This window comes from Canis lupus (genome assembly GCF_048164855.1).
Source record: "Canis lupus baileyi chromosome 27 unlocalized genomic scaffold, mCanLup2.hap1 SUPER_27_unloc_1, whole genome shotgun sequence".
In the NCBI taxonomy this organism is placed as follows: Eukaryota; Metazoa; Chordata; class Mammalia; order Carnivora; family Canidae; genus Canis; species Canis lupus.
The window spans coordinates 426,893-448,916 of NW_027326442.1; the positions used below are offsets into that span (position 1 = coordinate 426,893).

At 40.0% G+C, this 22,024-nt stretch overlaps 1 protein-coding gene across 8 annotated transcripts in view; it reads right to left on the minus strand.

Annotated features, from left to right (window-relative positions):
* Window positions 1-22,024, minus strand: part of LOC140629624 (nebulin-like) — a 68,115-nt gene that overhangs the window by 27,404 nt on the left and 18,687 nt on the right. For 4 of the 8 annotated variants that reach the window (XM_072819122.1, XM_072819126.1, XM_072819125.1 and 1 more), the window contains 10 exons: window positions 16,127-16,225; window positions 14,465-14,569; window positions 13,568-13,902; window positions 10,460-10,657; window positions 8,057-8,164; window positions 5,230-5,330; window positions 5,034-5,142; window positions 3,248-3,559; window positions 2,938-3,144; window positions 1,022-1,093 (listed from right to left, as the gene is read on the minus strand). In XM_072819122.1, the coding sequence (XP_072675223.1) occupies window positions 3,278-3,559; window positions 5,034-5,142; window positions 5,230-5,330; window positions 8,057-8,164; window positions 10,460-10,600 (741 nt within the window). In that variant the 5' untranslated portion in view covers window positions 10,601-10,657; window positions 13,568-13,902; window positions 14,465-14,569; window positions 16,127-16,225 and the 3' untranslated portion in view covers window positions 1,022-1,093; window positions 2,938-3,144; window positions 3,248-3,277. Of the gene's footprint in view, window positions 1-1,021; window positions 1,094-2,937; window positions 3,145-3,247; window positions 3,560-5,033; window positions 5,143-5,229; window positions 5,335-8,056; window positions 8,165-10,459; window positions 10,658-13,567; window positions 14,570-16,126; window positions 16,226-22,024 lie in introns of all 8 variants that reach the window. The other 4 variants (XM_072819129.1, XM_072819128.1, XM_072819124.1 and 1 more) reach the window with 3 other exon arrangements.

The window sequence follows — 22,024 nt, forward strand, 5'->3', positions numbered from 1 at the left end:
AAAAATAAAAAAAGGAGTATTTGGAATAAATCATGAAAGGAACTACAATGGAAAGGATGGAAACTGAGTGTGTGTGGGGGAAGTTAGAGAAAAATACAAATCATGAGAGACTCCAAACTCTACGAAACAAATAAAGGGTTGCTGATGGGGAGGTGGGTGGGGGGATGGGGTAACTGGGTAACAAGCATTAAGTAGGGCAGTGGTGAGATGAGCTCTGTATGTTATACCCTATGCTAACATATTGGATTTAAATAAAGTATGTTTTAAAATAAAAGAAAAAATATTCCAAAGGAAAAAGTTCTAGGTATACTAGAAGATGTCTTCAAATGTCTTTTGAAGTCATTTATCAGAAATCCTTCCAATGTTATGAGCCACTAAAATACTCTCAATAGCTTGTGTTTTCACACCCCACACACTGACTTCTTCCCACAAAACTCCCCAAAATCCTCAAAAATCAGCAATTAAAATTGTCATCTTACATTTGCCAAAGGGCAAACATTACTTTGCTGTTATCTTCTAAAAATAAACTTGTTAAAAGCAAAATAAAATGCTTCAATTGTACACTTAAAGGAGTTATTCCCAGCACAGTCCCTCTACTACTTCTATTGTTAAAAATCAAAGGTATTCTCCTATTTTTAAAAAAGTCAAGCATTTTTGTCATTTTCAGAAAGACCTAAAAACTCCGTGTATTAAAATAGACAGAAAAGTAGAAAACAGTGATCTTTGATGGCTAGAGATGAATGGAAATCATTTCAAATGCAAAACCCTAATTTGAATAAATGGAGTTTACCAAAGTCAGAAAAGTCCAATCTTTGCTAGTGGAGTAAACCGGTCTTGTTTTTGTTTTGGGTTTTTGATTCTTAGAAAATGGCATTTAGAATGAGACTTTCACTTCTGCTAAAAAAAAAAAAACTTTCCAATTACAATTGTAGCACTAAAACCATATAATAATTTCCTCATGCTATGAGGGCGCTTCTACATAAACCCAGTGTACTTAAGAGGTTTACCATTTCATACTTACCCTATCTTATCCTTTTACAGATGTCAGGAAGACAGCTAGGTCCAGGATGTAGAACTTAGATTGTATCCTCCTCTTGGTAATAGAAAAGAAATTGCTTGATTTCTAAAATCTAAAATACAACTGGAACCACTAGATTTCCAGTCTCTTGACTGTCATTTATCACATAAACCTTTAAGCAGATTATCACATGTAAACTGTTGTCTATGTATCACAAAGTCTAAAGAGGCTGATATCTATTTGAATTCTCAAATCCTAAATAATTTCTTCTAGGCATCCAAGAGCTAACGTTATTCCCTCACTGCCTTTAGAAACCATAGCTAGGCATTCACAGAGTCTCACCGATTCTACCCTCTACACATCTCCTCTGCCATTGCTAGTGCTTTAGTTGAAGTCCAAAGGAGTCTTCTGCTAGGTTTCTGTAAGCGCTTTTAATCCATCTTCTTACCTCCATCTCTTCCCTCATCAATGCCATCTCAGCACTCTTGGTCAGAAGTATCTTTTAGAACACAGATCTGATAATCCAACTCCATGGATTAAGATCTTCAACACCTCCCATTACCTACCCCACAATCTCCAGAGTATAAGCACACAAGATCCTCAATGATCACATAATAATCCCGAACCCTTCACCGTCCTTCCAGTTCATTAGCTCTTGTTGGTCATCATGATTTTTTCTTTCACCAGGAATGCACCCTTCCCTTATTTGCCAGGGAAGCCTTGGTGGGGGGTTACCCTCTTCTCTTGTACTTGGCACATACCTCTCCTGTAGCATTCACCTCTTGGTGTGGCAATGCTCTGGTTCCATCCATGCCTTTGTCTTACACTCTTATATCCTTGTCATCTCCTATCTATCTCACCACTCATCATCTATGGCGTCTTTATAGCATCAGCATATAATACAATGCCCGGCTCAGGGAAGGAGTTCAAAAACGTTCATTCAATGGATTAATAAATAAATGCTTTCCATGTCCCTTTAGTTCTTCTACACACTAAGCTTCCCTTTAGGTCTGACCTTAGCCAGGTCATACACATCGCTCATGGACAGCCAGGCAAATAACATACTAATCTCCAAGACCTAAGTTTTCTTTTTTTTAAATTTTTAATTTATTTATGATAGTCACAGAGAGAGAGAGAGAGAGAGAGAGAGAGAGAGGCAGAGACACAGGCAGAGGGAGAAGCAGGGTCCATGCACCGGGAGCCTGATGTGGGACTCGATCCTGGGTCTCCAGGATCACGCCCTGGGCCAAAGGCAGGCGCCAAACCGCTGCGCCACCCGGGGATCCCCAAGACCTAAGTTTTCAAAAGCCTCTATAATATTTGTGTATGATGAATTCTGAGAAGTAAAACCATATACGCATGTGAGTTATTTCCCTGTACTAGTATTTTATATACGAACAGCAAATATATGCAACTTAATATGGATCTGAAGGTGATGAGTTTGTTAAAGTGTCTGGAATTCAAGTTTAAATTTTGTGTGTGTATATACAGGTGTAGTACAAGAGTAGAACTTTTTCATCACAACAAATTTATCCCATAACACAGTATTTCAAAGGCAGCTAAAAAGGAAGATGTTATAAAAAGGAAGATAAATAGTAATATAGAAGAAAAAGAAAATGTTAGTGCCCAAACTAAAAATAATTGTTGTGGTTGTTCTTGTTTGTATTCCTAATGGAGCCCAATGCAGGGCTTGAACTCATGACTCTGGGATTAAGACCTGATCTGAGATAGCAAGAGTCTGACACTTAACCAACTCAGCCACTCAGTCAGGTGACCCCCAAACTAAAAATAATTGTAATTGTAATTTTAAAATACATAAAGTAAAAGGAAAATTAATGGCTCAGAAGAATTAAACTTTTGAGCTGCTATTTATTTTGTTGAAGCCTCCCTCCATTCTTGGCCCCCTCTTTTGTACTTACATCACTGACTTGCTTTGTGTTCTGTTTTGCCTGGACCATAACTGGGGAGTCCACGGTGCTGGTAAATTTGAGGGTGTCTGGATGCTGCCTGTACTTCTTTTCATTCAGGGCATCACCTGCTTTCTTAACGTTTTCTACATCTAGACTGCCAATAGGTATCCAGCCTATGCGTTTCATCCAGGTGTTGTAGTCTTCCTTGCAGGCATTCTATTGCAAAGGGAAAAAAAAGGAGTAAGTGCCCCAAGCAGTGGGTTCTCATGCACTTTCTGACTTTAGGAGAGGATTATCCTGTGAAATAAGTGTCACTTACATTGCTCTGTACGTGCATCATGTTTTTAGACTACTCCAGGTCCATGGCATCAGGCAGATAGGTGTAATGATGGAGTGTATGCTTATAGTTGACATTGCTGGCAACATCCTGAGCTTTCTTGGCTACCACAACATTGAACACATCATGGGGTGTGTTGTATTTTGTTTTTGTCTTCTCATAGTCTTTTTTATACTCCCGGTCGGATTGTATCTTGACTACATTCATATAGTGAACAGGTTTAGGATCATCTTGGAGACTTTGGAAGCCAACCATTTTCCCTTTGGTGTTTTCATAATCTTTTTTGTATTGAACCTATTGGAAACAAAGTGGGTATATTTTAAAATGTAGTTATGAAGATTTTACTGATCAATAAGACTATGATTTAAAGCAATTGATCTTCCCAGGAATTACTTCAACAACCAGTTAGATGTATTCATTTGTATATAGTTTGAAATGTAGCCTGGTAAAATTAAAATGTTACTTAGAGCCCATTTAATTGTCTGTAGCTGCCTCAGCCACCTGAGAGAGATTGGGGTGGGGAACGTTTCCATAATTCATGTCAGAGACAAGGTAGTAAGTTCCTTTCTACTTATACACTGGTAGAGACAAATGAAAAGATAAACATTCTGCAATCATTACCAGTTATATTGTGCTGCTCCAGGAGACCCCTCCCCAAATAGCTGGCTATCTTAGTTGTAGTAGAATTTTAATGAGTATTTGGATATTCAAAGGAAGACCCAGAGCCAGTTGTGTGTAAACATGAATTGGATCTAAATTATAAAGTGAGAAGAACTGAACTTGCTTGGGGAGATCTGGGAAGAAGCATGGGAAACTGAGAAGCAGAGATGTGAAGGAAAGCTAATGTGTGTGTTGGGGTGGGGAGGAGCTGGAAGAGTGCACCCAGAGAGAAAGGGAATGGGTATCATCAGCGCTTTGATGATACCAGTATTTATTACTCAATTGTAACTTATTTACATCGGCGCAATGTCAACTTCATTTCAAACCATCGATGAGGTTGTGCTTGGGACTTGGGTTCGGGGGACTAAAAGATGGTTCTGGACTGCTGTGTTCCATCTCTGGACCATGCAGACCAGAAAAAAGTGAACCCAGGGCAGGAGAGTCCAGGTGAGCATGAGCAAAACCACTGTGTACAAAGTAGGAGCCAGAGGTAATGGAAAGACAAACCTCAGAATATCTGCATTGAGCAGGAGGAAGGGTATCCTACTTCCTAGAGGTTAGCTGGTAGGGGTTTGAGTCAATTTGATTTGAATCTCAAAGAGGAAAGTAACTAGTTCATAGTTACAAGTATGATAAGGAAAAGAAAAAAGACAAAATTTTTAACTTTCATGGAGCCTAATGACTGCTATGGACCTTGGAGCCAATTAATCCATCTCTGGAAGCAATTAATTAAAAAGAAATAAGGGAAAGAGGGAATCCATGTAAATTAAGAAAATTTTGAGACAAAAATCTTACCCCCAGGAGGTGATTAGGACTTAAATAGTGACTGATTTGTTTACTTCCATGAGGAGAATAATGTGAATTTGTACAAAAATGCAGAGGAGACCTTAAACTTAGAGTGTTGCACTAGAACAGGTTAGTAAAGGTTCTACAAATCCTTACTGCCAGGAAAATTCAGACCTTTTTAGGGAACTTTCTTTTCTAAATAGTTTTCAACAGGACTCACTTCGTGCTGGGGACAGCAGACACGGCAACTTCTGCATAACGAATCCACCCCACCCATACTTCCTAGTTACAACACACCAGTGACCCCACCACCGGCACTTACCTCACTTGCTGCCTGCCAGGCAGCTTTGGAGGCTCTGATGGGAATCGTGTCCGTTCTCAGGTCATAGCCCTTCTTGCTCAAATCTTTCAAGCCTGTTTTTGTACATATTCTGAAAGAAAAAAGTCCCTTGCATATAACTGAGGCCACATTTAGAAAGGCCTTCACACGCAATCAGCAGCTGAGCTCACGTGCATACCTCATTGATACTGTAGGCATTAACTTTAGCCTGGATGAACTGGGGCAGGTCGGCTGGCAGGTTGTACTTGTGAAGAAGTTCTTCTCCTCTGGCTTTGTATGCTACCTTGAGAGATGAAAAGAAATGCATGAACAAAACAAAGGGGATCCCTGGGTGGCGCAGCGGTTTAGTGCCTGCCTTTGGCCCAGGGCGCGATCCTGGAGACCCGGGATCGAATCCCACGTTGGGCTCCCGGTGCATGGAGCCTGCTTCTCCCTCTGCCTGTGTCTCTGCCTCTCTCTCTCTCTCTCTCTCTCTGATGTGACTATCATAAATAAATAAAAATTTAAAAAAAAGAAATGCATGAACAAAACAAAGGAGGGAAAAGGGTTTAACGACACAGGAAAATAATTTCAGAACAGATCACATTACACAGAGGTGCTTTTCTTGAAAGATGTTCTCTGGGTCACCTTCACATTCACCTGTGCAGATCTGTGGGCCTTCAAGGTCTCACATGCAATGCACAGAGTCCCATCCTAGTGCCCGTTCAGCCTTGGCAAAGGTCCCTTGGTATGTGCTAGGAACCTCTGAGCTTCGTGCGGTAGGGGCACCTCACAGAAGTTAGCCCCGGGAGAGGGCCTGATGAAAATGTTAACCTGCAGATACTTCCCTGAGCACCGAAAAGGCTAACTGGGTGGGATACACACACTATCTATCTTACACTTGGTGGGTGACTGATGGGACTTTGGGGTGGTTTTTACTCTACATGATTTTTGTCTTAGCTCTGACTTACAACGTAGCTCCTCCAGAAGGTGTGCCGCATACATTCATTTTCTTGGTCTTTCCTAAAAATAGGCTTATAGTGTGTCTTGTCATCAAGAGAAGCCCCTGACCTTCAGTGTTAAATGGCTGGAAGGACGGTCAGCGTAGCATCCATAACACCCTGAAGACGTGACGTAGGTGTGCCTTATTAGTGAAAAGCTGGGAGAGTTACAGAATTGCTCATGGAACTGAGTCTCTTTGGTTTGCAGAATAACCACAGGTGATCGGCACGTTTAGAACCAAATGTATTTGTTTCCGTTATTAAACTACAGATAGAATTAGCACTCATATCACTTCTTTGGGCCTGGTTGATTTTGGACTGTACTATAATCGGAGCATCCTCAATCGAAGTAAAATTGAGAGCGTCTGGATGTTGGCTGCATTTTTTCTGTTTGGTGAATTGAAACAAGATAAACAGCAATAATACTTTCACTTAAGGCTAATACATAAAAATCCTTGAGATTTATTTTGGAGGGACAAGGGTTTTTTTTTCCTGATTTAAAAATTTTTAGATACTAGCTTCTTGGTTGGCTTGGGGGAAAAGATGAATACAGTACAAGAGATGATGTTCCAAAAATTGGCTCAATTTTGGATGGTCTGGGGCATTACAGACCAAGATAACTTTCAGGAACCAGGCTACCTCTTGCTTATGAAATGAAAAGAGGGTACTCTTAGCTAAACAGAACCCAGAAACACCACAAAGTTTTCTAAAGTATCAGAAAAGCATGCAAGGAAATTTGGAGTGTCTTTTGTGTGACACTAACAGGCTCTCAGATTCCTGTCAGTTGAACAGAGGTAACGCAGCTCTTTGGTTGAGGGAGGAGGAACTGGGGAATTAGGCAATGGCTAGGGGTTCCTATAAGAAAGGGAGAACTTCTGCTCTGCAGCCTCCATGTGACTAGTCCACAGCTTGTCACTAAAGTACTGAGGAGCTAGCTACAGGAGAGAAGAGAGTGGAAGGTGTTCCGACGGGACCTTCTAGCTACATTCCTAGATTTTCCTCCCTCTAGTCTCCCACTCTTCTTCCCTTGTGCATCTTCTACATCCCACTTCTGTGTATGAAGTGGCATCACTCAGCTTTAGACATCTAAAAACCACCAACTCAGAGGAACTTTTGTGAAAAATCGGAGGATATAAAATGTTGTTTCCTAAAAGCAAGCAAAAGCCCAGAACAACAGAAACAAGAACCTTCACTCAGTACCTCCGTCCCTCCTTTATGTAGGCTAACCTCCCTGATGTGTTCACCTGACAGCCATGGGAATGTGCCTCTGTCGGAGGGGAAGGGTCAGATCACCTGGCCATTTAGAGTGAAAGATCATCGCTGCTTTTTTCTTAGACTGAATAACAACTTATCTGGTACTTCAAAATGATCAAGAATAAGACACACGGTATAATAGTTAAAGGAAAATTTCTGTAGTATTCATTCTATGCATTATTCATAATTGCCAAAACTGGCAATTATGAATCCACATGTGTACCACTGGACAGCCAAAAATATAGCTATGCAAAGGAATACTACTCAATAATAATAAGGAATGAATTGTAGATATGTGCAGATATATAGATGAGCCTCTAAAGCATGGTGCTAAATGAAGGAAGTCTCCTACAAAAGAGATTTCTAGGAAAGTACAACTATAGGGACAAAAAGCAAGATCTCTGGTTGCCAGGCATTGCAGATGGGAGGGGGAGTTTTCAAGGAAACTTTCGCATACTAGCAGCATTTTAAAATTCAATTATAGTGATGACCATAAAAACTACATGAACTTATTAAAAATAGATGAATTTTGTGGCATGCAAATTATACTTTGATACAGTTGTCAAAAATATTTTTATCATGAATGGTTAATATAAAGGATTTTGATGATGTAAAACTTATCTGTCTGGATAATTCATGCATGTGGTAAGGGCTCTTTTCTCAGTAACAACCATGAGAGAATGAAGAGGGAAAAGAAGGTGATTCCACGGTTCTGGGGGCCTTAACACGGCACAATCCCAACCCCCTCTGTGGCACATGAGATGTCTTTACCTCATTTAGGGTGTCTGAAGCTCTCTTTGCCTTTCCCATTTCTAAGGATCCAAAAGGCACCCAGCCACAACCTTTCATCCAGCTGTTGTAGTCAGCCTTGTATTCAACCTAAAACACCAAGAGGAAGGTTACAGGTTTTTTGTTCAGCATCATCCTTATTCATGAAATCATTAACATTTTACCCAAAACAGTGTTAAGATTTCTGACCAGCTTCCTTACTTCATATATCCTAAGGTTTCTTTTTGTTTTTGTTTTTTAAGATTTTACTTATCTGAGAGAATGATGAGAGCACGCACATCAGTGGGGCAAAGGAAGAGAGAAAGAAACGCAAGCAGATCCCACATGGAGCACAGAGCCCAACACAGAGCTTAATCTCACACTCAGAGATCATGACCTGAGCCAAAATCAAGAGTCGGATCCTTAATTGACTGAGCCACCCAGATGCCCCACATTGAGATTATGTTAAGTATTTCCTTGGTGGGAGATTTTAACAGCCCTTAGGTTATCAGTGTTCTTCTAGCTGGCATGTAGTCCATCTCCTCCTTATTTCCAACTGAAAGGAAGTATGTGGAACTCTAATTCCAATATGGACAAATACTATATTTAAAGCTCTACTTCAAAGAATAAAAAAAAAATTATATGTAGATAATCAAAGGTGAGGTGTTTGCTCCCTGGAACTCTAAGTATTATGTTTCTTTGGTCAAATTAGGACTGGTGGCCACATTGAAGGTAGGTAATTTTGCTCACCTTCTGAGAAGACTTGATAATGGTTATTCGTACTATAGGTTTGCACATGTTGCCCTTCATGTGTAATGGTTAACTTTGAGTGTCCCCATATCAGTTAACAATGCACTTTAAAATAGTTATGCTAGGGGCACCAGGGTGGCTCAGCTGGTTAAGCGTCTGCCTTTGGTTCAGGTTGTGATCCCCAGGTCCTGGGATTGAGCCCCATGTCGGGCTTCGCCCCACGTCGGGCTTCCTGCTCAGCAGGGAGTCTGCTTCTCTACCTCCCTCTGCCCCTCCTTGCTGCTCACTGTCTGCTTAAATAAATAGATAAATAAAGTATTTAAAAAATAAAATAGTTACAATCAATTTGCTTGTACAAGGCTCTTACTATTTGGAATTTTTCCTATTTTGGGGACACACTTGATGCCATTAAAGTAATAGGCCAGTCTTGGTGTGCTTGGGTGGCTCAGTTGCTTACACGTTCAACTCTTGATTTTGGTTCTGGTCATGATCTCACTGTTGTGGAATCAAGCCCCATGTCAGGCTCTGTGCTGGGTGTGCAGCCTGCTTGGGACTCTCTCTCACTCTCCCTTCTCCCCTCTTCCTCAGCCCTCCTCACACACACCCTATTCCCTCTCTCTAAAAGAATAAAATAAAACAGTAAAATAAAATAATAGACTACTCTTATTGTCTGGCTATATGTGGTATGTAAAACTTATATTTCTAGATACAAATTTCAAACCATTGTTCTTTAGTGTGGGCCTTTTAATTGGAATAAAAAATCAAGAAACTATTTGGTTCCTGCCTTTGAAAGGCTTACCATCTACTTGGGAGAAAGAAACATAGCAAAATTAAAAAAATAAATAACCACGCATGATACAGGATTGTTAGTGATGGAAATTTAAAATCGTTCAGGGGCTGTAGAAAAGAGTAGATTGGGTCCTCAAAAAGTTAAAAATAGAATTACCATGTGATATAGCAAACCCATTTCTGAGTGTATACCCAGAAGAATGGAGAGCAGGCTCTCAAAGGAAATATTTGTCACCTACGTTTGTAGAAGCATTATTCAGAATAGCCAAAAAGATGGAAGAAACACAAACGTTCACTGATGGATAAAGGGACAAACAAAATGTGGTATACACATACAATGCGGTATTATTCAACCTCAAGAAGGAAGGAAATTATGATACATGCTACAACACGAATGAACTTTGAGGACATTTCATTAAGTGAAATAGGCCAGTAACAAGAAGACAAATACTGAATGACTCTACATATACATGGTCTACAGAGCAGCCCAGGTCAAGTACAAGGGTGGTTGCAGGAGCTAGGGAGAGGGGAAAAACAGGAAGATAACTGCTAGAGTTTCAGTTTTAGAAGATGAAAAGGTTTTGAAGATGAGTGCACAACAATGTGAATATAATTAGCTGCTACTCAACGGCACACTTGGTTGGTAGCTTTCCCGGAGGGATATAGTGATGAGTTCATGCTAGATCTAGGTCTAACTCTGAGGGGCATGCTCTCATCAAGCCACAAGGGTCATTTCCCCATTACATACTAGCTACATACAGAAGACAATGCCAACACCTCTGAGAATGGCCAAAAACACCATTCCACTTAAAGATTATTTCCTTTTCCACCTTAGAAAAACGGAAATGAGAAAATGTGATTACTCACATCACTCTGCAGTGCATAAGCCTCCTTGGCAAGATCCACGTTGATGCTATCGGGTGGGTAGCTGCAATTGTGTAAGATGTGCTTATAGTCCATAGCACTGGCAATTTCCTGAGATTTCTTAGCTCGAGTAACTTGGAGCATATCAAGAGGTGTCCTGTAGATAGTCTTTGACTTCTCATAGTCTTTACGATATTCACGCTGTGAATAGGAATTTTCCATTTATTACCATAAATCCTCAATGGAATTTCCGGACAAGCACAGAAATCTCTCATAAACAACAGACACGAGTTAGAGAAACACATTCAAACGTGCGAGTAGTTTTTTTTTTTTCCTAAAATTTGTTCATCTGTTACACATTATTGAACCCTTTCCCTCCAAAAACCTCAGACGTGGACATATGTTATCAAATCTACTTTTAGATCAAAGAGCAACTGTCAGACAACAGGAGGGGGCCACAGTTTCTACTTCAGGAAGGCATTTTATTTTAACACAGGGTTTTTTCAAGACCATTAAGAAGCATTATTTTTACCAAAGTAATCTAATCTTTTAATTGTGTTCCAATAAAGAAGTACTTTTTTAATTGATGAAGACTATAGAACAATCATTTCATGCTTCTAATTTCATAAAACGACCACTTCATGAATAAAGCTGTCCACTTGACTACTTGGCTTTTCTAACAGCATGTTTAAGTGGTCACTGAGTTTTTCAACCTGACTATTCTACTTTTGACAGTAGATAAGCTCCACTGAGAATCCCAAAGGTTCTTTTTTTACCAAGTTTAATTTTGGTAACAATTTAAAAGCAGCTTCAGATTGCAGCAGTAATAAGACCTCAAAGGAGAAAAGTTTGTGACACTGAACCATTCAAGTAACCTTGGCACTTATTACAGTGTTCTCATAAACCAAATGTCTTGACTGGGCCTCAGAAGGCACTTTCACTGGCTGGTTTTCCGGAATGTTAGACAGGGTGCTAATTAGGTCAAGGGGTCAAGGTCCCAGCTTCATCATGCCCACTCAACCAATTACCTTAACAGAGAGAAAAATTCTACCCCAGTGCCTGTAGGAAAATTCTAAACCCTTATATCTCCCCATAATCACATAAGCATTAAAGACGGTGACCCAAGCTAGCAAGTAGACATGTGCCTTATGAATCTTCGTAGAAATTCCTGTTGCAAACAATCTGATCATTTGGCTCCCTTAGGGAATGTGATCTTCCTCCTAAATACTTTGTGGGCAATCACCCTCACTGAATAAACATCACTTAATTGTAAAATCTAGCCTTTGGTTTACGAAAATAAAATATGGAAACTTTCTGATCGTATGTAAGAACATTGAAAAAATAGTTTGTCTTTATTAGAAATAAGCTGATGGGGTGCCTATTGGTGCAGTTGGTTGAGAGTCTGACTATAGGTTCAGCTCAGGTCATGATTTTGGGGTTGTGGGACTGAGCCCCACGTTGGGCTCCACGCTGAATGTGGAGTCCACTTGAGTTTTTCTCTCCTTCTCCTTCTGCCCCTCCCGCTCATGCTCTCTCCTTCCTTCTCTAAAATAAATAAGTCAATCTTTAATGAATAAACAAACAAACTGATAAAGTAATGTTGCCACAGCATTGGTGTGTGGAAGTGTTTTTGACTAAACCATTTGATTCTTTTGTTCATGTTTATACCAGTTCATACATATCTGTACAATGTTGTCAAAGGTCCAAATGGCTTTAAAAGATTCTCTTTATTTTTTAAAATTATTTATTCATGAGAGACAGAGAGAGAGAGAGAGAGAGAGAGAGAGAGAAGGGAGAGAGACAGGCAGGGACACAGGAGGAGGGAGAAGCAGGCCCCATGCCGGGAGCCCGACGCGGGACTCGATCCCGGGACTCCAGGATCACGCCCTGGGCCAAAGACAGGCGCCAAACCACCAAGCCACCCAGGCATCCCCTAAAAGATTCTCTTTAAAAGCCATGCATGTTCTATACCTGTAGGTTAGCTCTTAGCCTGGATGTATATGAAAATGATTCATCATTGACTAGCTCTTTTGGTTACCAGTATCAATCAATTAACAAGTATTTACCGAAGATACTACGTGCTTCGTGTTCTAATGGGTACTGTGATAGGATAAAGACATGTTCTGTCAACAGACAGATATGAAACCTTCTGAACTGAGAAAGGATAAGGAGCTACTAAAAAACATAATATGATGTATGTGATCACTATATACAGATATAAATCAGCGTGAAGTTATTAGAGAAAACTACTGACTACGGGATGCTTTAAACTGCCATAGGACTACACAGCACATGCAAAATGAATTAATGAAGATATAGATCATTATATGAATACATGGTTGAAATGAAAGTAAAGGATACAAACATCCTTCTATTTAATTTTGAAAAAATAATATTTGCAAGCTATGCTGAACACTCTTACCACTCTTTAAGGAATTCTCTAATCATTTTTTAAACACAGCATATACTGTGATTTGCAATAGATCTTTCCCCTCTCTAGTAAGAACTTTACCCAAAAGATGAGACTTGGCCCATAGACAAGCTGTAGGGAATTTATATTCTCTGAAATTCAGACAAAAGGCAGGAAGAAAAAGTTCAATTTTCTAGACGAGTGATCAAGTCTTTAATCAGAGGCTCAAAGGAGCCTATAATCAATGGAGTATTTTTCTTGAACCTATACCAGTACTAATTACTAAAGTCAATAAAAAACAATGATAATTAACAATAAGATTTTTATCTCTGACTCATGGTTTTCTTCCACTATAAAGACAGTTTCAAAATCATCATTTAAAGTTTATTTTTCAATCAGAAGAAAATATGAAACCATCTAGTGATGTTTTCAGGAAGTTTTGAGAATTAAAATCACTTCTTTACCGATTGCAATATTGAGAATTAAAATCAATATTCTATTACATATTGAAACAAACGGTTTTCAAACTGAAATAGAATCAAGTAATCAGAAATACCTCTCCCCAAAGGTACAAGAATCTGGGAAACCATTCTACTTCTAATGTTCATTCCCAGCAGTCTGTTGTGAACATGATAGAGCCCATGGATATGGAATCCTTTTACGCGCTACCAACCCCTTGGGCATATTAAGAGGGACGTCACCTTGAAAGCAAGATAGATCTACAAAGACATCACTCTGGTTTTTTGGCTCTCTTCAAAGAATGCAGCATCTTGGGATCATCATTAATGCTCAGGGCTCCAATCATCTTTCCTTTGCTTTTATCATAGTCTTTCTTGTACATCACCTATGAAAACATCACACATGCCAGATCCCACCCATCAGGCAGCGTCACTGGGGTCCCCTGCCCGGGTGCCCAGGCCATACTCTCATCCCTGGCGATCCTGCTGTTGGCTTCGGCTGCCAGCAGGGGGATGGCGTCCACTTTCATGTCAAACTGCTTTGCTTTGCTCTTCTCCCAGTCATGTTTATAGATATTCTGAACAGGAGGTTTCAGCAGAAAAATGGTTAGAACAACATCTAACTCAGAATCATTCAGTAACAATAAGAAACAGACTGAAAATTTCTACATGTAGACTCTTTTCACCTTCAAACACTATACTTCCCAAATGATAGTATAATTATTCATAAGCCTGTCATCTTGCTTCTCCCCTCCCACCACATAAGGATAATACGCTTTCTTAATATCCTATGAACTCTCTAAAGTTTCGGCTATGCCGATGTATAAAGGACGATGTAGAAAGACAACCACTTAGAGAAAGTGAAATGGGACATTCACAGGAGCTTGCCAATGCTACAGAGATTAGCTGAGGGTAATTAAGAGGATGTTTCTGATGGTAACAGAAAATGTGGAAAATGAATTAGAAGAGCAAAGTAAGAGCCTTCTGAGCAGTTCAGCCTTAAAAGCTCCACTTATACTCTGGAAACAATTGCCACCATTGTTTAATTGCATAACTCCTAATCTGGTCTTTTTAAATACCCATAACATTTCCCCTTCACGTGGGCACATAATGGTAGATTTCTGTAGCTTTGATACTTACATCACTTAAGTTATAGGCATTGACTCTGTGCTGGATAAACTGTGGAGCATCTGCTGGTACGCTGCACTTGAACTTCTCACTTTCACGTTTTGCTTTGTAATTCAGCTGGAAAACAGAAGATATCCAAACAGTTCAGGGTCAGGATTTCCTTGAGGGCATGTGGGAGAGTGTATATAAATGACTGAATTACTTCTATACTTCTACCCTTTTCTGAAACACGCCTCAAAGTGATGGTATATCCATCCAGTCAAAGTCTGTTACAAGGCCTAGACTCTGACTCCCTCTTTCAGGATTGTGGTGTAATCCAGTTTGGGTTGTCATTTTTATAAACGCTATCACAATGTATGTGTGGGAAACTCATTGATGGATCTAAACTTTTAGGCTGTGACTTCAGGACACGGACACTGAAAGTCTATTAAATTCTATGATCAGAGAAATAACAAAAATAGAAATAATCCTAAATAACTAAAATCCTAGTACAGTCAAAAAGATACATATATTCTGATTATTAAAAATGTAAAGTACAGCACTGTATTTAAAAAACTTAAAGCTGACATAGGTGGAAGGAAGGGGATAGAGACAGAATGAGGCTGTTGAATTCTGGAGCTAAAGGCAAATGCACGATTGAACGTCAGCAATAACCACCTCGAGAACAGTGCCCGTGGCCGGTCCAGGCCAATGAGAAGATCATGCTGTGAGAAGACACTGCCTACAACACTCTGTCCCTCGTCAGCTTACCGAGTTCAGCTGGGCCAGTGATGTTGGTAACTGGCCAGCGTTTAGCTGTTCCTTCTTGTGGCATAAAATATTAATATGCTAGAAATGCCGCATGATGAACTGACAGGACTCCTGGGGTATAGCGATGTCATTCACTTCATTACCAACTGCAAATGAGCTGTGATACTAAAACACATTTTATCGTAGGACAGGATGTATTTTCCTTCCTGAGAAGGTTGTGCCGCTCTTAGCTGCTGGCACCGTGCAGCCCAAAGTGTGGTCTAGCAGCAGCAGCATGGGCATCGCTGAGGAGCTTGAGAGAGAGTCAGCATCTCTCTCCAGACCAACTGAATCAGAATCTGTACTCTAACCAGGTCGCTGGGTGACCCACACGAGTGTGACCGAGAAGCACTGCTGCTCTTCCCCGATCTTCACCCGGCTGGACCGTTCTGCTTTAGATCACCCTTGACCACCCTCTCTCTCTCTCTCTCTCACCATTCTGTTTGAATTCTGGATCGGTATCCTGTATTCATTTTCTTATTACTACCTGATGTCTTTCTTGTTTCTGCACTCTTCGTATCTTTTTGTATTGCCTTTGTCAGCAAACTCACAATGGGAAATGCTTGCCTTGTTACCTACACAAATACATGCTTTTGTTGTTTGCAAATTCATGAAATTTAGTATGCATTATTTTGGGTGTGTGTCAGATCCCAATGGGCAAATTCCCCACTAAAAATTGGTGACTTATTGAAGAAATATTATTTTTAGTATCGTCTAATACCACTTTTCCCAAGGCTGCAATTCAGTCAAGCAGCTTCATTTGCATCTTATTAAATCTTGAAAAATGACAGTGTTGGGTAGATAGATGAGCCCGTGAAAATGCTTATGTTTCAAATAAACACAGCATTCCAGGTCATCCACACTTGCACAAATCAAGGCACTTACATCGCTAAGCTGTTTCGTGTTGAGTTGGGCTTGCAACAGTACAGGAGTGTCGGTGACGGCCGTGAATTTGGTCTTATCTGGATGAACTTTCCACGTATGCTAGAAAAGATGTTCTTTTTTTTTTTTTTTTTAATTGCTCATGTAATATTTTTATTAAGTGTAACATGCCTACAGAAAAGTGCACAAATCATTAAATATATAGCGTTCAATGAATTCTTACAGTACATACATCCTTGTAACTAATACCCAGATAGAGAAATAGGACATTAAGGGCATTTCAGAAGCCCTCCCTTGTATCTCCTTCTAGTTGCTACTCCCCCTACCCAAGGGTAACCATTATCCTGGTTTCTAACATCACAGATTAGTTTTGCCCATGATGGGATCATTCAGCATATGCTCTTTTGTGTGTGGTTTCTTTTGCTCAGCATTATGCTTGTGAGATGTACCGGCGTCGCTGTGTATAGTTGTAGATCATTTATTCCTCCTCCACTCTTTGTGTATGCCTGCCAGGCAAACTGTGCAATTCTCTCGTGTGTCTACTGATGATTATATTCTTTTATTGCAAATTAATTGAGCAGATAGCCGGATACATTTATTAATCTCGGTAAGTGCAGTAGCTGATAGAAAAAAATGCACAAGGCATCTTAAGAGATGGTTCTTTTCATTATTTAACTGGTATTTCACTTTCAAGGTGACATAGAAGCTGGTGCTTTCCAGCTATTTCAGTTGTATCATCTTTACAAAGGTGACAATATAAAAATCATGATACTATTCTGCAGATATGAAAGTGAAGCACAGAGAGGCTCATGACTGCGTTAGTTCTACCAGCAAGAGCCCTCAGAGCCCTCATATTTCCAGTGCCTGAATTCTATTTATATGCCTCCTTCCAAAGCTTGCAGGGATCTGTGAGGAAAAGAGCAAAATCAGATGTACTCTTATTTTCCCAGGCAGAAATTAAGATATTAATAGAAGAAACCCTTTGTTCAAATATACCCAATGTGAATGCATAAACAAATGACAGTTAACAGCAGAGTTCTCTGGATGAAGGGTGAAAGAGAGAGGAGAGCCCTCTGCCTCTGCCCTCCTCTCCTCAGCAATGGTGGCTCCTGGAAGCTTTTCTGAACCTGTGACAGCCCCCCCTGCTCCCACCGAAGCACTTATCACCAGCCAGGTCTGATAAGCTGGCAAATATTTGACCTGTGCTTTTAAATTGGGGTCTGAGGCTCCTTTCTGACCAGTGACCACAACTGCAGAGGTAATTCCTTCTCAGAGGCAATGTCCCCCCATCTTATCTCCTTTGAGAACTGCTGAAGGCTTAGACTCCTACTTCTTAACATTTTCTGTAACCCCTCTTCCTACCCCTACCTCATAAGTCCAGGCTTGATATGAATCTTCTTTTTTTTTTTTTTTTTTTTTTAATTTATTTTTTTATTGGTGTTCAATTTACTAACATACAGAATAACACCCAGTGCCCGTCACCCATTCACTCCCACCCCCCGCCCTCCTCCCCTTCTACCACCCCTAGTTCGTTTCCCAGAGTTAGTAGTCTTTATGTTCTGTCTCCCTTTCTGATATTTCCCACACATTTCTTCTCCCTTCCCTTATTTTCCCTTTCACTATTATTTATATTCCCCAAATGAATGAGAACATATAATGTTTGTCCTTCTCTGACTGACTTACTTCACTCAGCATAATACCCTCCAGTTCCATCCACGTTGAAGCAAATGGTGGGTATTTGTCATTTCTAATGGCTGAGTAATATTCCATTGTATACATAAACCACATCTTCTTTATCCATTCATCTTTCGTTGGACACCGAGGCTCCTTCCACAGTTTGGCTATCGTGGCCATTGCTGCTAGAAACATCGGGGTGCAGGTGTCCCGGCGTTTCATTGCATTTGTATCTTTGGGGTAAATCCCCAACAGTGCAATTGCTGGGTCGTAGGGCAGGTCTATTTTTAACTGTTTGAGGAACCTCCACACAGTTTTCCAGAGTGGCTGCACCAGTTCACATTCCCACCAACAGTGTAAGAGGGTTCCCTTTTCTCTGCATCCTCTCCAACATTTGTTGTTTCCTGCCTTGTTAATTTTCCCCATTCTCACTGGTGTGAGGTGGTATCTCATTGTAGTTTTCATTTGTATTTCCCTGATGGCAAGTGATGCAGAGCATTTTCTCATATGCATGTTGGCCATGTCTATGTCTTCCTCTGTGAGATTTCTCTTCATGTCTTTTGCCCATTTCATGATTGGATTGTTTGTTTCTTTGGTGTTGAGTTTAATAAGTTCTTTATAGATCTTGGAAACTAGCCCTTTATCCGATATGTCATTTGCAAATATCTTCTCCCATTCTGTAGGTTGTCTTTGAGTTTTGTGGACTGTATCCTTTGCTGTGCAAAAGCTTCTTATCTTGATGAAGTCCCAATAGTTCATTTTTGCTTTTGTTTCTTTTGCCTTCGTGGATGTATCTTGCAAGAAGTTACTATGGCCGAGTTCAAAAAGGGTGTTGCCTGTGTTCTTCTCTAGGATTTTGATGGAATCTTGTCTCACATTTAGATCTTTCATCCATTTTGAGTTTATCTTTGTGTATGGTGAAAGAGAGTGGTCTAGTTTCATTCTTCTGCATGTGGATGTCCAATTTTCCCAGCACCATTTATTGAAGAGACTGTCTTTCTTCCAATGGATAGTCTTTCCTCCTTTATCGAATATTAGTTGCCCATAAAGTTCAGGGTCCACTTCTGGATTCTCTATTCTGTTCCACTGATCTATGTGTCTGTTTTTGTGCCAGTACCACACTGTCTTGATGACCACAGCTTTGTAGTACAACCTGAAATCCGGCATTGTGATGCCCCCAGATATGGTTTTCTTTTTTAAAATTCCCCTGGCTATTCGGGGTCTTTTCTGATTCCACACAAATCTTAAAATAATTTGTTCTAACTCTCTGAAGAAAGTCCATGGTATTTTGATAGGGATTGCATTAAACGTGTATATTGCCCTGGGTAACATTGACATTTTCACAATATTAATTCTGCCAATCCATGAGCATGGAATATTTTTCCATCTCTTTGTGTCTTCCTCAATTTCTTTCAGAAGTGTTCTATAGTTTTGAGGGTATAGATCCTTTACATCTTTGGTGAGGTTTATTCCTAGGTATCTTATGCTTTTGGGTGCAATTGTAAATGGGATTGACTCCTTAATTTCTCTTTCTTCAGTCTCATTGTTAGTGTATAGAAATGCCACTGACTTCTGGGCATTGATTTTGTATCCTGCCACGCTACCGAATTGCTGTATGAGTTCTAGCAATCTTGGGGTGGAGACTTTTGGGTTTTCTATGTACAGTATCATGTCATCGGCGAAGAGGGAGAGTTTGACTTCTTCTTTGCCAATTTGAATGCCTTTAATGTCTTTTTGTTGTCTGATTGCTGAGGCTAGGACTTCCAGTACTATGTTGAATAGCAGTGGTGAGAGTGGACATCCCTGTCTTGTTCCTGATCGTAGGGGAAAGGCTCCCAGTGCTTCCCCATTGAGAATGATATTTGCTGTGGGCTTTTCGTAGATGGCTTTTAAGATGTCGAGGAATGTTCCCTCTATCCCTACACTCTGAAGAGTTTTGATCAGGAATGGATGCTGTATTTTGTCAAATGCTTTCTCTGCATCCAATGAGAGGATCATATGGTTCTTGGTTTTTCTCTTGCTGATATGATGAATCACATTGATTGTTTTACGGGTGTTGAACCAGCCTTGTGTCCCAGGGATAAATCCTACTTGGTCATGGTGAATAATTTTCTTAATGTACTGTTGGATCCTATTGGCCAGTATCTTGTTGAGAATTTTTGCATCCATGTTCATCAGGGATATTGGTCTGTAATTCTCCTTTTTGGCGGGGTCTTTGTCTGGCTTTGGAATTAAGGTGATGCTGGCTTCATAGAACGAATTTGGAAGTACTCTATCTCTTTCTATCTTTCCAAACAGCTTTAGGAGAATAGGTATGATTTCTTCTTTAAACGTTTGATAAAATTCTCCTGGGAAGCCATCTGGCCCTGGACTCTTGTGTCTTGGGAGGTTTTTGATGACTGCTTCAATTTCCTCCCTGGTTATTGGCCTGTTCAGGTTTTCTATTTCTTCCTGTTCCAGTTTTGGTAGTTTGTGGCTTTCCAGGAATGCGTCCATTTCTTCTAGATTGCTTAATTTATTGGCGTATAGCTGTTCATAATATGTTTTTAAAATCGTTTGTATTTCCTTGGTGTTGGTAGTGATCTCTCCTTTCTCATTCATGATTTTATTAATTTGAGTCTTCTCTCTCTTCTTTTTAATAAGGCTGGCTAATGGTTTATCTATCTTATTAATTCTTTCAAAGAACCAACTCCTGGTTCTGTTGATCTGTTCCACAGTTCTTCTGGTCTCGATTTCGTTGAGTTCTGCTCGAATCTTTATTAACTCCCTTCTTCTCTTGGGTGTAGGATCTATTTGCTGTTTTTTCTCTAGCTCCTTTATGTGTAAGGTTAGCTTTTGTATTTGAGTTCTTTCCAGTTTTTGAATGGATGCTTGTATTGCGATGTATTTCCCCCTTAGGACTGCTTTTGCTGCATCCCAAAGATTTTGAACGGTTGTATCTTCATTCTCATTAGTTTCCATGAATCTTTTTAATTCTTCCTTAATTTCCTGGTTGACCCTTTTATCTTTTAGCAGGATGGTCCTTAACCTCCATGTGTTTGAGGTCCTTCCAAACTTCTTGTTGTGATTTAGTTCTAATTTCAAGGCATTATGGTCCGAGAATATGCAGGGGACAATCCCAATCTTTTGGTATCGGTTCAGACCCGATTTGTGACCCAATATGTGGTCTATTCTGGAGAAAGTTCCATGTGCGCTTGAGAAGAATGTGTATTCGGTTGAGTTTGGATGTAAAGTTCTGTAGATATCTGTGAAATCCATCTGGTCCAGTGTATCATTTAAAGCTCTCGTTTCTTTGGAGATGTTTTGCTTAGAAGACCTATCGAGTATAGAAAGAGCTAGATTGAAGTCACCAAGTATAAGTGTATTATTATCTAAGTATTTCTTCACTTTGGTTAATAATTGATTTATATATTTGGCAGCTCCCACATTCGGAGCATATATATTGAGGATTGTTAAGTCCTCTTGTTGAATAGATCCTTTAAGTATGATATAGTGTCCCTCTTCATCTCTCACTACAGTCTTTGGGGTAAATTTTAGTTTATCTGATATAAGGATGGCTACCCCTGCTTTCTTTTGAGGACCATTCGAATGGTAAATGGTTCTCCAACCTTTTATTTTCAGGCTGTAGGTGTCCTTCTGTCTAAAATGAGTCTCTTGTAGACAGCAAATAGATGGGTCCTGCTTTTTTATCCAGTCTGAAACCCTGCGCCTTTTGATGGGGTTATTAAGCCCGTTCACATTCAGAGTTACTATTGAGAGATATGAGTTTAGTGTCATCATGATATCTATTCAGTCTTTGTTTTTGTGGACTGTTCCACTGAACTTCTTCTTAAAGGGGAATTTTAAGAGTCCCCCTTAAAATTTCTTGCAGAGCTGGTTTGGAGGTCACATATTCTTTTAGTTGCTGCCTGTCTTGGAAGCTCTTTATCTCTCCTTCCATTTTGAATGAGAGCCTTGCTGGATAAAGTATTCTTGGTTGCATGTTCTTCTCCTTTAGGACCCTGAATATATCCTGCCAGCCCTTTCTGGCCTGCCAGGTCTCTGTGGAGAGGTCTGCTGTTACCCTAATACTCCTCCCCATAAAAGTCAGGGATTTCTTGTCTCTTGCTGCTTTAAGGATCTTCTCCTTATCTTTGGAATTTGCAAGCTTCACAATTAAATGTCGAGGTGTTGAACGGTTTTTATTGATTTTAGGGGGGGATCTCTCTATTTCCTGGATCTGAATGC